Source organism: Musca domestica, unplaced genomic scaffold (genome assembly GCF_030504385.1).
Source record: "Musca domestica strain aabys unplaced genomic scaffold, Musca_domestica.polishedcontigs.V.1.1 6, whole genome shotgun sequence".
In the NCBI taxonomy this organism is placed as follows: domain Eukaryota; kingdom Metazoa; phylum Arthropoda; class Insecta; order Diptera; family Muscidae; genus Musca; species Musca domestica.
This window is the reverse complement of record NW_026712363.1, coordinates 634,733-648,516: the sequence shown is the minus strand read 5'-3', so window position 1 is coordinate 648,516 and position 13,784 is coordinate 634,733. Positions and strand designations below refer to the sequence as shown.

Sequence of the window (13,784 nt, the reverse complement as noted above, 5' to 3'; positions counted from 1 at the left end):
TTCTGGGGAGAATATCACAGACAAAAAACAAGGGAACTGATGAGGATTGGTGGCTCTTTCCGAAACCTAGGTATTTTTGTAGGCACCCCTATAGTTCCCGATGCCTGGAAAATGGGCAGGGTGGTCCCGCTACTGAACAGGCCGATGCCACTTTTGTCACCAGTAGCAAAGACGCTTGAGGCTTTACTCCTCCCCAGCATAAGAGAATGTTTCCCAGTAGCTGATCATCAACACGGATTCCCAAAATTGCATAGCATAACGATAGATTTAGCTTTACACGCCATCTCCACACATATCAGCAGAGAACTCAAACAGAACAGGCCGTGCGACAGAACAGTTATGGTGGCACTTGATTTATTAAAAGCTTTTGATACAGTCAATCATGCCACACTGTTCGAGTACCTTAAACGCACCGACCTCCGGCCAAATTTGAAACGATGGATTGTAAACTACATATGTGGACGCCAGTCGTACGTGGAATTCAGAAATAAGGAATCGAGCTACCGTAGAGTGAAACAGGGAGTTTCCCAAGGTGAGGTGATATCTTCGGAACTGTTTAACCTCTACCTTTTTGACATTCCACGCCCTCCAGACGGCATAGAGATAATATGTACGCAGATAATTGTGCACTCGTGGCGTCCAGACCCATCAGAGATGACATATGCGATCATGCTTACTTAGTTGATCTAACCGCCCTTTTCACTGCGATGAATATAAATAAAAGAAATTATTGTTTTTCTCCCAAAGATTTATTATGTCATTAATTTTACAATTTTCATTCATGTTTTCAATTTTTGTGTAAATGTTGACATTTTGAACGTATTTTTGTATTTTTCTATATTTAAATTCTACTGGAGAGACACTTGTCAAAAATTTTATCTGTCGATACAAACATTTTGAAAATATTGCCTCTTTTGTTTCCTGTTCTCTGTGGAAATTTTAACTTGTGAACGAAATGCCCACTTCGGTTGAGAGAGAAAACAAAAATTACTTTCGTTTGAATGTACACACACCATTCAACATTGTAGTTTTCATTCATAACTTTCAGTCTTCCCAAAATTTTGAAAAATTTCATTAAATTTTTCTATTTTGAATTTTTAAATGTCATAATTTATTTTTTCGATTAATGCTCTCATTTTTAAGGATGGCGCACATTTCATCTTAGTTCTGAGAGTGATTTAATGGAACAAAAAACTAAATTCTTTGTTCGCTCAGCAAATTTTGTGTGGGGAATTAAGTAGATATTTCTTAATTAATGGTCGAACAAGGAATAGAAAGCGAATCACGTGCAATGTGAACCTAGCATAAGTTTAGAAGTAGGAAAAACGTTCTCAAGTCTCTTGCCGGCAGTACTTGGAAAGCTGATAAGGAAACCTTTTTGACCTCTTACAACGCGATAGGCCGGTCTGTGGTAAAGTATGCGGCTCCGGCCAACGTTAGAGCTACGCAGTGGAAAAATATTCAGTCCTGTCAGAATGCCGCCCTTAGAACCGAAACAGGGTGCCTCCACATGACACCTGTCGACCACCTACATGAGAAGGTGAAGATCTTAACGTTGCAACAGCATCATAAAATGCTGCCAATGCAATACCTGATTGGGTGTTACCGACAGAGCCATCCGAATCACCATCTGGTGGATAGGCAACCTCCGCCCAGGCACGTAAGGAAAGACCTTCATGATCTAGAGAGAGGGGTACAAAGGTATAAGAGCCTCTAGATCAAGCGGGACTGAATAGTTTTCACTCTAACGCGGTCTCAGAAGTTATGGAATGATATAGAGTGAATACTGTATTAGGAGACCATCCCCTTCAATCCAAAAAATGAGCTTAAATACGTGGATGATATATTTTCCGGTGCACATTCAATTTCCAATACAATTCAATCCAAAAATAAAAATGAGCTTAAATCCGCTCTACCATCAAATGTTATCTCCCTTCGCAAATGGACAGCGAATTCAATAGACGATCTATGATCTACCAAATGATAATTTTTTGATGATTTCCTAAACTTCGACATCGATTTCCATGCAATGCTCGTGTTCCTACACAAAAAAGGGAGATTCTGCCTCAGCTCTCGAAATTATTCCATCCCCAACTTAAAAAAAACTTAAATTTCCAAATATATTTTGATAACTCCTACTTTGTAGTTCTTGTAACGTTTTCGATTTCCACTGGCTATAATAATATAGTGCACATAAATCAAGTAAAGACATGGATCATTCTGTTTCGTTTATTCGTAGATTCTAACAACGAGCTGATTGCTTTAAACTGTATAAGTTTCTTTTCCATTTACATACCAAATTTTCTTTATTTCCTCCTTTCTGTCGCCGTATATAAATTTCTGGTTCTATTCCGCCATTTTATATATACATCTATATTTTTCACTTTCACATTCAAAGTTTTTTCGTCATTTGGGAATATCCCTTTTTGACAAATCTGTTTACATCCCAAAGATACCATGTTTGATTATAATGTAGCGACTTGATTTCAACAGCCATAGCTTCCATCCATTCGTTACTGTCAGACCTTAAGGAAGAACCTTTGTATGAAAAGGGATCATTAGCACAATAAACCCGGTAACCCGGTTCTTTTAAAACAGACACAAACCCATGAAATTCGTCTTCATCTTCTCCACTTGATATGATATCCTTATCAGAATTTGTAATGGTACACTTACTATATTAGTGTAGGAGGAGTTCTATTTGTTTTCATTGAATCAGTGTTCTTGTGTCGATTATCGAGCTCAATAAATTCCACATCTCTGCTAATAAAAATGGCATCTAGTCAATGTAGTCTTTTATCATAGTCATACATCCGCGTGAATAATCTCCAAAAGAGATATGGAATTTCTTTTAATTTACGTACAGAACAACTCATACACATTTCTCCTTCTTTTGGCGAATCAGACGACATTTTCCAATTCCACTTGGCATTACTTTTGTTGTTGGCGGTGTTTCTCATTGTATTTCATTGTAATTTTCTCATTATAAATACAGGTCGATCGAACGTCATCTCAGCAGAGATCAGGCGGGAACTTGGAAACTAAGGTTAATCTGCTAAAAATTATTCTCCTCATACTTTGTAAGAATGAGCAAATAAGAATCATTACGAATGTATAAAGTCGAAAGAAAATCCAATAATCGATCACTCACCAAAGAACTATCAATTAAAAACTAGTGGCTCCCAATTAGCCCAAAGCTGAAACTTATAGTTGGTTTTCGTTTATCCATTATGCAACATTAGTGGATTCGATTTGAAATTTTTCTTAAAAATGGCTAAGGCTGCATGTTTTTTACTTGGCCTTTTTTCCACTTTGCCACTGAAACTTTAATTTTGTGTTCAATTTGGTTTTATTTCACTTTTATAGGTACGTATAAAAAATCAAAGTAAGTATAAAAATTCAAGGTAAGTATAAATTCAAGGTAAGTATAAAAATTCAAGGTAAGTATAAATTTTCAGGGTAAGTTTAATAAACTCAAGGTAAGTATACAATTTTTGCTTTCAAAGGTGAGTATAATTTTCACTAATAAAAACTTTGTGTATTTATGTACTTTGACTTTAATTACGGCGGGGGATAGCAACGATCGCTTTTAATAATCAAACTTCGAATGACTTCTTCTTTTTTGTCAACGTCACAGCTAGCCTGTTTGTAACTGTGACGTTTCCAGTGCTGAATGGAATTTGGCAAAAAGAGGACAAACAAAACAACAACATGCATTGCAATTATTCTATTGCATGTATGTGTGTCTGTTTTGTTGTCTAACGCATCCCGCTACGTTACAGTGATGTGTTATTAAAATAGCACACCCACTATTGGTGAAAAATATAGCACACCATATTTATATCAATATTTGTACATTCATGTACACTGCATGATGTTTTAAACTCTTTTCTTTTTTGTCATTTTGTTTGTTACTCCTCGAAATAAATTTTTTAGACTCCATATAGTGTACGTTCTTAATAAGTGTAAAGTTCTATGTCATTTTTTTTAATTTGTGGGAATTACTTCTTAAGTTATGTAAATATAAATAAAAAATCATAATAATAAAATTTTATTTTCGTATAAATTCTTTTGAACCTTCGGAATCATTATATGCTTGTTATATTATTTGGTGTCAAAAGTAGCAATTTTGCAGGTAAATAACTTAAATGACAGATATATTTTCCGTGGACTGTATATTTGAGTGATATTACACATTAAAAACCAAATTAACTTTTTAATTATACAGTTAGCTAGACCAAAACAATTCTTTTCATATGTTACATATTACGGAATATATTTTATTTTGGATTTTAGAAGAATTTATAGACATGATGGAATGATTCCACATTAGTTGTCACAGAAAATTATCTATCGTCAACCAGTTAGAATGTTGTATGGTTCCTTATTTATGCATTTTCTAAAATAACGAGATAAAAGTGGAAAACATTTATTATGAATAGAAATATTAAGAAAACAATAAAAAGTGCAACAACTTATTTCACTTATGACATACCTTATTTTGTTTCGCCATATCCAGTGCTTCTTTTTTGCTACGTAGAGCGCAATCTTCCAATGTTTCTGCAGCTTCAAACATACCTTGCCTGCGGTATAATGCGCCCAAATTCTTTAATATTTTGGTAACCGTTGGTGAATCAACTTTTGCGGCTTTGTGCCATCCTCCATATTCATCATATGGGGTATTTTCTCTGTTGTCGTACTTGTGTTCTTCTCGTTCTTCTGCGACCAATTAAAGAACAAGTAGATAAATATATAACAAAACATACTGGCTCCTAAATTTGGAAAGGTATAATTGTTAAGTTTGTAAAAAACGTGTATAGGATGGCCTGGAGAAGGGAGTATAATATTAGGTTACTCCGGGATTCTGTCGCCGCCCTCAAAATTCAACAGCTGACGATCACAGGTTGAACACTATATTGGTATCTTTGCTTTGAAAACGTCCACACGCTTTCCGGCGGACGCAAAGAAGTTTCCTATACATATTTAAACATTTTATCAATCCTCTTTTCTCTCAAATGCCCCAATCATTGCAAAGTATTTCCAATCCTACATTGTTTCTGGCTTGATAAAACTTGGTGTTCGTTCTGTGTTAGTAAGCAATTTCATGCACCGTCTTACTTTTGGTTAAGAGCTTTTTTCTCGATTAATCCTTAACACTATCTCCTATTTGAAAAAAAGAAACCATGAACTTAGTATTTTCGTGTTTCATTTACACTAAACAAACTTACTTTTTATTAAAACTCTAATTTTTTCAAATTTAAAATTTTCGCTGTTTTCAACATACACCTCTGAGTGCAAGACTGTTATTTCAGAATTTGTTTCCATGGTTCTTACGAAACTTTTTAACGTTTTTCGTATATTTTGTATTTCACTCCCAACAATACTTTTTATTTTATCCTCTAGGTCTCTACCTCCTTCTTCCTTGCCGTTCCTGGTATCGAGAAGCGTTCCCCGGCACTTTCTAATTCTGCAACAGTATTTACTACTTCAACTGTATCTAGACCACGAATAATCATAGGATATAAGGTTTTAATCACCCATATTTCTTTCTTATTCCTCGGATTTTTCATTGTAGGATCACTTTTATACTGACTCAATATCGCATGGAAAAACATTTGTACAAACAAGGTACACTCCTTTTTTGTCTTTGTAGAACATTATTTATTATTTTTGTATATATATTTTACAAATGAACTATATATTGATAATAGATTCAATTTTTTTTGTCTGTTCCTTATTTCTGTCCCTTATTTTTGATTGAAGATTACGTTTTCTTTCAATTAAATTGTTGTATAATAACAGAAAATTTCAAATAGGGGCATTCTTATTGACTAGCTTGTAATTGTTAAAGCAATTGGATAAAATCCCCGCTTGTACCCTGATTCGCAACAGTGGCGAATTTATGTAATTTTCGAAGGTCTTTTCCCTCAGATGTTTTAGATAAGCATAAATGGATTCTCTAAAAGGACTATGGATCATGGCTATTATGTTTCCAAATAGCCATAGGGTATAGAATGTCCTGGTGAAGATCCTACGCACTGGTTGTCCTTGGCCTATCCCGCATCCTATTTAAAAGAAGTCCTTTGAACTAACCCATATAAAGACATACACAGGTCGACAAAAAAAAAAAAACATAGTTACACTCGAAGAACTAGATGTTACACCTGACCCATTAAAAATACGAATGCAACTAAATTTAATATTGTACAATTAAACAGTTTCTCTTTTGCAGAACTGGATGCAATATTTATGTGTCATATTAAGTACGCGAATAGACGGTTTGGGATATTTTATTTAAAATCGGGCTATTTCAATTGCTTAGGTTTTATTGAACTTATCTCCAATTCTTCTAAGGCCATAGTTAAGAACATCTAGAAAGTACAGTAGTTTGGCCGCCATTTGTATCACTGAATGAGTGCCATAATTTTATCGCAGACAAAAGAAGCAATATTATAAATCTCATGTTTTTGTTGCTTGTTATAAATTAAATTTGTCAAATGTTTTTCACTTTATTTTTCTTTCTAGTTTATTACCTGTTATGTTTATTTTATATATTATTTTTTATTTTCTATGTTTTTTCTTGATTGTTTATTTAAAAGTACTGGTTCCTCTTCTATTGAGCTTACGATCTCGTCACTTGGGTAAAAAAGTTTTTTATCATAGAAGTTATTTTTAAAATAACTTCTGGGGAGAATATCACAGACAAAAAACAAGGGCACTGATGAGGATTGGTGGCTCTTTCCGCAACCTAGGTATTTTTTTAGGCACCCTTATAGTTCCCGATGCCCGAAATGGGCAGGGTGGTCCCGCTACTGAACAGGCCGATACCACTTTTGTCACCAGTAGCAAAGACGCTTGAGGCTTTGCTCCTCCCCAGCATAAGAGAATGTTTCCCAGTAGCTGATCATCAACACGGATTCCCAAAATTGCATAGCATAACGATAGATTTAGCTTTACACGCCATCTCCACACATATCAGCAGAGAACTCAAACAGAACAGGCCGTGCGACAGAACAGTTATGGTGGCACTTGATTTATTAAAAGTTTTTGATACAGTCAATCATGCCACACTGTTCGAGTACATTGAACGCACCGCACCCCGGTCAAGTTTGAAACGTTGGATTGTAAACTACATATGTAGACGCCAGTCGTATGTGGGATTCAGAAACAAGGAGTCGAGCTACCGTAGAGTGAAACAGGGAGTTTCCCAAGGTGAGGTGATATCTTCGGAACTGTTTAACCTCTACCTTTTTCACATTCCACGCCCTCCAGAAGGCATAGGATAATATGTACGCAGATGATTGTGCGCTCGTGGCGTCCAGACCCATCAGAGATGACATATGCGATCATGCTTACTTAGTAGATCTAACCGCCCTTTTCACTGCGATGAATATGAAGATATCCGCCACTAAATCGAGGGACACACTTTTACCTCATGGACTGCGGAGATGAGGCTATCTTTGAATGTGCAGGTCGATGGAGTTGTAATTCCGACCACCAACTACCCCGAGGTCTCAAGGGTCACATTCGATAACCTTAACAAGTTGTCCCCGTTGCACTTTCAATCAAGTTGTTCGCTCTCAGTATTAGGTACACAAATTAACCCGTTCATACGGCACGATTCGAAATTCATAGTAAAATAATTCCTTTTTCAAAAAATTTGTTTGTTGATTTTAATGGGAATTTATACGAAAAAACATGAAATTCTCACTAATATAAATAAAAGAAATTATTGTTTTTCCCCCAAAGATTTATTATATCATTAATTTTACAATTTTTATTCATGTTTTCAATTTTTGTGTAAATGTTGACATTTTGAACGTATTTTTGTATTTTTCTATGTTTAAATTCTGCTGGAGAGACACTTGTCAAAGATTTTATCTGCCGATACAAACATTTTGAAAATATTGCCTCTTTTGTTTCCAGTTCTCTGTGGAAATTTTAACTTGTGAACAAAATGCCCACTTCGGTTGAGAGAGAAAACAAAAATTACTTTCGTTTGAATGTACATACACCATTCAACATTGTAGTTTTCATTCATAACTTTCAGTCTTCCCAAAATTTTGAAAAATGTCATTAAATTTTTCTATTTTGAATTTTTAAATGTCATAATTTATTTTTTCGATTAATGCTCTCATTTTTAAGGGTGGCGCACATTTCATCTTAGTTCTGAGAGTGATTTAATGGAACAAAAAACTAAATTCTTTGTTCGCTCAGCAAATTTTGTGTGGGGAATTAAGTAGATATTTCTTAATTAATGGTCGAACAAGGAATAGAAAGCGAATCACGTGCAATGTGAACCTAGCATAAGTTTAGAAGTAGGAAAAAGGTTCTCAAGTCTCTTGCCGGCAGCACTTGGGAAGCTGATAAGGAAACCTTTTTGACCTCTTACAACGCGATAGGCCGGTCTGTGATAAACTATGCGGCTCCGGCCAACGTTAGTGCTACGCAGTGGAAAAATATTCAGTCCTGTCAGAATGCCGCCATTAGAACCGAAACAGGGTGCCTCCACATAACACCTGTCGACCACCTACATGAGAAGGCGAAGATCTTAACGTTGCAACAGCATCATAAAATGCTGTCAATGCAATACCTGATTGGGTGTTACCGACAGAGCCATCCGAATCACCATCTGGTGGATAGGCAACCTCCGCCCAGGCACGTAAGGAAAGACCTTCATGATCTAGAGAGGGGTACAAAGGTATAAGAGTCTCTTGATCAACAGGCATTTCAAGCGGGACTGAATAGTATTCACTCTAACGCGGTCTCAGAAGTTATGGAAGGATATAGAGTGAATACTGTATTAGGAGACCATCGCCTTCAATCCAAAAAATGAGCTTAAATACGTGGATGATGTATTTTCCGGTGCACATTCAATTTCCAATACAATTCAATCCAAAAAAAATGAGTTTAAATCCGCTCTACAATCAACTGGATACTCCCTTCGCAAATGGACAGCGAATTCAATAGACGATCTATGATCTACCAAATGATCATTTTTTGTGTGATGATTTCTAAACATCGACGAATTAGCACAGCAAAAATGCTAGGAATTCGTTGCAATGCTCGTGATCCTACACAAAAAAGGGAGATTCTGCCTCAGCTCTCGAAATTATTCCATCCTCATTATAAACTTTAATTTCCAAATATAATTTGATAACTCCTACTCTGGTGTTCTTGTAACGCTTTAGATTTCCACTGGCTAAAATAATATAGTGCACATAAATCAAATAAAGACATGGATCATTCGTTTTCGTTTATTCGTAGATTCTAACAACGCTTGCTTTTGCTCAAAAGAACATAATTTTTAAACATAAAATTTTTAGTCTTTATTATTTAATAGTTTTGTTCTATGTCAGCATATAACTGATCTAATATAATATTGGTTTCAATGTTTATTTTAAGCAAGTCAATAACTCAAATAAAGAAACAACTCGACTGGTTTCACAATTGCATGGGCTATTGGCTGAAGTATTTTATTGCTTACTTTGCATTAATGCTAGTTGTATTGATATCCAAATGTATAAATGCCAAGCGAAAATAAACATTCTTGGTAGATTACAAGAAATTGTAAACATATCAAGGTTACACAATTCGAGTGTTGTATATATCCACTTTTATTTATATTAATAAACATTTTTTGGTGACGCCGACGTGATCCTGACAAGGATTACTAATTCACTTATACATTTTGAATTTCCCCCCACCAGTGGTAAGGAATTAGAAATATTTATTTGTGATAGGAGCTAGTTACGTACAAATAGCACCATCCAAGAGCCAGAAACATCTAGAGAAGAAGCCAATTCCTACATCAAGAACCATCTGGATCAACTGATAGTTAATCGGGACAAGGCGGACACAGTATGGATCTATCTACAGTAATAGAGCAATAACAAGCAGCAATTGCCGAATTGAGGAAGGCCACTGTGAACGTAAAAAGGCTCCACTGGAAAGAAGGACAGCGAAGTTCTACGCCAAAAAGTTAAAGGAGATGGAAGCACTCTGGGAAGAGATCGATCGCAATGAAAACAAAATTCGTGAAGATCCTGCGGCAGAGTCACATTTCCATATCACCAATAACGAATACCAAGTCATTGGTGAAGAGTACAGAGCTGCAATCGACAACATTGAGGCAGACTTTAAAAGAGGCAAAGGACAAATGCCTTAGAAACCGCTTCCCGCAACAAGGGAGGGGGTTCAAAAACAAACTAGTCAGTTTACTGCAACCAGCACTGTGGCTGCATTACTGAGACCCCCCTACTGGTGGGGTACGATGCATCAGCATACGTTCTCTTAGAGGAAGAGACGTTAAGGTTCAAAGAAAAAATATCGACGCTAACACAGGTCGATCATTCGTAGTCTCAGCAGAGATCAGGCGGGAACTTGGCAAATCAAGTTAATCTGCCAAAAATTGCAATTAATGGGGATTATTCGAAGTGGCAATCGTTTGCTGACATTTTTGGGAAAATGATCAACGAGCAAGTCTTGCCACAAGTCTAAAAAATGTGGTATCTCAAGGCCAACGTAACTGGGGAAGCCGAGAAACTCATAAGGCACTTCGAGTTGACCGAGGCGAATTACGACATTGCCTGGAAGACACTCCAAGAGAGGTACAACAACAAGAGAGCTCAAGTGTCAACTATACTTGAGAGAATGCTAAACCTGCCCAACATGTCTGGCGATAGCAGATCAGTGAAGGACTTTCATGACAGTCTTCATGAATCGTTATGGCATTGGAGGGTCTTGGAGTAAAGCCAAAAGAATGGGATCCACTCTTAATCCACATCCTAACAAAGAGGATGGACAAGAATACTCATGTGTTCTATGAGCAGTCGATTTTGGATTGCAAAGAACTTTAAACGATGGAGCATTTCATGAAATGTTTGAGGAGTCGCTTCGAATCATTAGAAGATGTCAATGGGATTCAGAAAATCAAACCGTCAGCAACGACTGCTTCCACCACGATCCGTAGATGTCACATGTGCAAAGGTGACCACCCCCTATATTACTGCGAACAGTTCTTGGCAATGACAGTGCCCGACAGACAGAAATGGGTTGCTAGACACAAGATGTGTCTAAATTGCTTCAAGGATGACCACCAGGCAAAAACGTGCACACGGGGGAAGTGTCAATAAAACCACAATACACTTTTGCATTTTTCAACGAGGCCACAAGTAGAGAACAAGTCAACAGATTTGTCAGTTCAGCAGCCTCCAACAGTAGCATCAGCGAATAGATCCCAATCATACGTACTCCTTGCAAACGCACGGGTTGCGATCAAGGCAAATAATGGAAGAAGCTATGAGTTTAAGGCGATTCTGGATTCCGGTTCACTGATTAATCTGGTGTCAGAGCGACTAGTGCAGAGGCTGGTTATATAACCCATTCAAGCATCGCTCTGTATCGAAGGTGTTGGCGGAAGATCGAGAACCGCAAACCACACGGTCAATGTGGAGCTTCAGTCACTGAACAGCAAATTCAGAACGCGCCTAGAAGCTTTCGTGTTACCAAATATAGTGCCACCCCAACCTGTAATGTAAATTCCGGTATGTCATTATTTCTTAACGTACTATTCACTATTATATAGTACTGTACACAGTGTATCTTTACACCAACCAACAACACGAAATAATCATTATTCATTCAATAACTACCTGGTTCTCAGCTGACTTATCGCGTAGGCATCGTGACGACGATGATAGACTCCTAAATTGTTTTCATCTGTGACCTCCCTCGATTTAACTTGAACTTTTTGTAATACAACACACAATTTTTATTGAATATAGTATTGCTAAAGAAAAGTCCAATAAATTTTATTCGGAATCTTTAAAATTTTCACAACTGAAATAAAACGCAATATTTAAAGCATGTAACAAAAAATATATATGAATAAATTTCGTAAAAAGTGTATTATTGTGATACCGTGTGGGTTTTTTATACCCCCCACCATACAATAGAGGGTATATTAATTTGTTATTCCGTTTGTAACTCTTCGAAATACTCATGTCAGACCCAACAAAGTATATATTTTCTTGATCAGTGTAAAATGCTAAGTGGATTTAGCGATGTCTGTCTGTCTGTCTGTTGTAAACACGCTATCTTTCGAATGAATTGAGATAGATGGCTAAAATTTTGGACACGTGTTTAGTTTTCCAGTAGGCAGGTTAAGTTCGTGAATGGGCCATGTAGGTCTACGTTTTCATATAGCCCCCATATAACGGTACCTCCCGATATTCGGTATTTTGATGATTTTAGCGACATTATTCACCGGAATTGTTTCAAATTTGGTATTTGAGGTTCGAATTGGATACTACACCCTAAGACAGAAAATTGTCTATGCTGGTCCAGGTCTTCGTATAGGCCCCAAATATTAGTACATCCCTATATTCGGTATTTTGACGATTTTAGGTACAATACCTACCAAAATTGTTTGAGATGTGGTATTTGAAGTTCGTAATGGATACTACAGCTTGTGACAGAAAATTTTCTTTGCAGGTCCAGGTCTTCGCACAGCTCCGATATAACGATACTTCCGTATATAAGACATTCTGATGATTTTAGCTTCATTATTCACCGTTTATTTTAAGTTTCGAATTTGAATATGGTAATGGCTTATGGCAAACAATGCTTATGTAGGCCCACGTCGAATACACCTAAATATAACGGCTATATTCGGTATTTTTAAAAATTTAACAGAATTTTTTAAGGATTTTATTTTTTGAAAATTTCCAAATTCGTTGCAAATGGTGGAGGATATTAAAAGTTCGGCCCGGCCCGGAACTTACTGCTTTTCAACTTGTTTTTATCTTTTTTTTTTCATCTTCAGCATACTTAACCTTTTAATTCAAAACCCGCGTGGCTAATTTGAAAAGGTTAGAAACACGGGACTCTCAGAGCGAGTGCCGAGGTTTTCGGAGGGTATTATGTACACGTTGCAGTTCCAAAGTAGCCATCTGTAAGGTCAACCAAGTAAACGGTGTGTAGCCCTGCAGAAATTTTATCAAAAATAATCACCGAAACCTCCAGAATTTACAATTTCCCCTGCAAGTTCGACGCTCATTTTATCCAAACGTAAAGCTAAAACCCAATACCAATTAATACTCGAACGAAATTGTTCTGCTTCCATCCACACCGCACCAATTTCAAATATTCGATCTGAAACGCTACTCACGGAATAAAATTATTGGCGTTGCTTCTGTTGGTCTCGGGCTTCAAGAGCTTTCTCCATTAAAACACCACTAAGTATGCAGAACCCGAGACAACGTCACAAATTTACCCCGAAAGAAAAAGTACCTCCTACCCTTAACATAGAGGCATAACCAGAGAGTGTATCAACGATCCATGCTACCGAATTAGTAAGAAGTCTGACTAATTTTAAACTCATTACCTAAATCAACCATTGTCTATATGATTATTATCCATGGAACATCCTGAAGACACAGGTTTTTGCATTCAAACAGAGTTCCCAAAATCTAGTTGAAATCATCAAAATAATTACTTTATCTCAAACCACTTTAATTTACTAGGTTATTTAATTTATCAATCATCATATTTAAGATAAAAAAAGTAAGATCACCTGCAAAGCAAAATAGCTGCAGCAGCAACATGTAAGTGGTGAGTTGTACCAATAAACATCTATTTTTTGTTGTGATAATGATTTTTGCTTTGCAATCATTGATTGGAATTTGTGATGAATGATTGTTTTGCATAGCAACAAGCAAACCAAGCGATCAGACCTTATTGTTTTTGTTTTTCTTGGTTCTAATTTTTACTTTGTTTGTTAC

At 36.5% G+C, this 13,784-nt stretch overlaps 1 protein-coding gene across 1 annotated transcript; it reads right to left on the bottom strand.

The window, feature by feature from the left end:
* Positions 1-4,206: 4,206 nt before the first annotated feature.
* LOC105261601 (kinesin light chain-like) lies at positions 4,207-9,680 on the bottom strand. The gene is made up of 3 exons (XM_059129209.1): positions 9,488-9,680; positions 4,496-4,719; positions 4,207-4,399 (listed from the first exon to the last, which is right to left on the bottom strand). The coding sequence occupies exons 1-3, from the start codon at positions 9,576-9,578 to the stop codon at positions 4,385-4,387; spliced, it is 330 nt and encodes a 109-aa protein (XP_058985192.1). The 5' UTR covers positions 9,579-9,680; the 3' UTR covers positions 4,207-4,384.
* Positions 9,681-13,784: the final 4,104 nt, after the last annotated feature.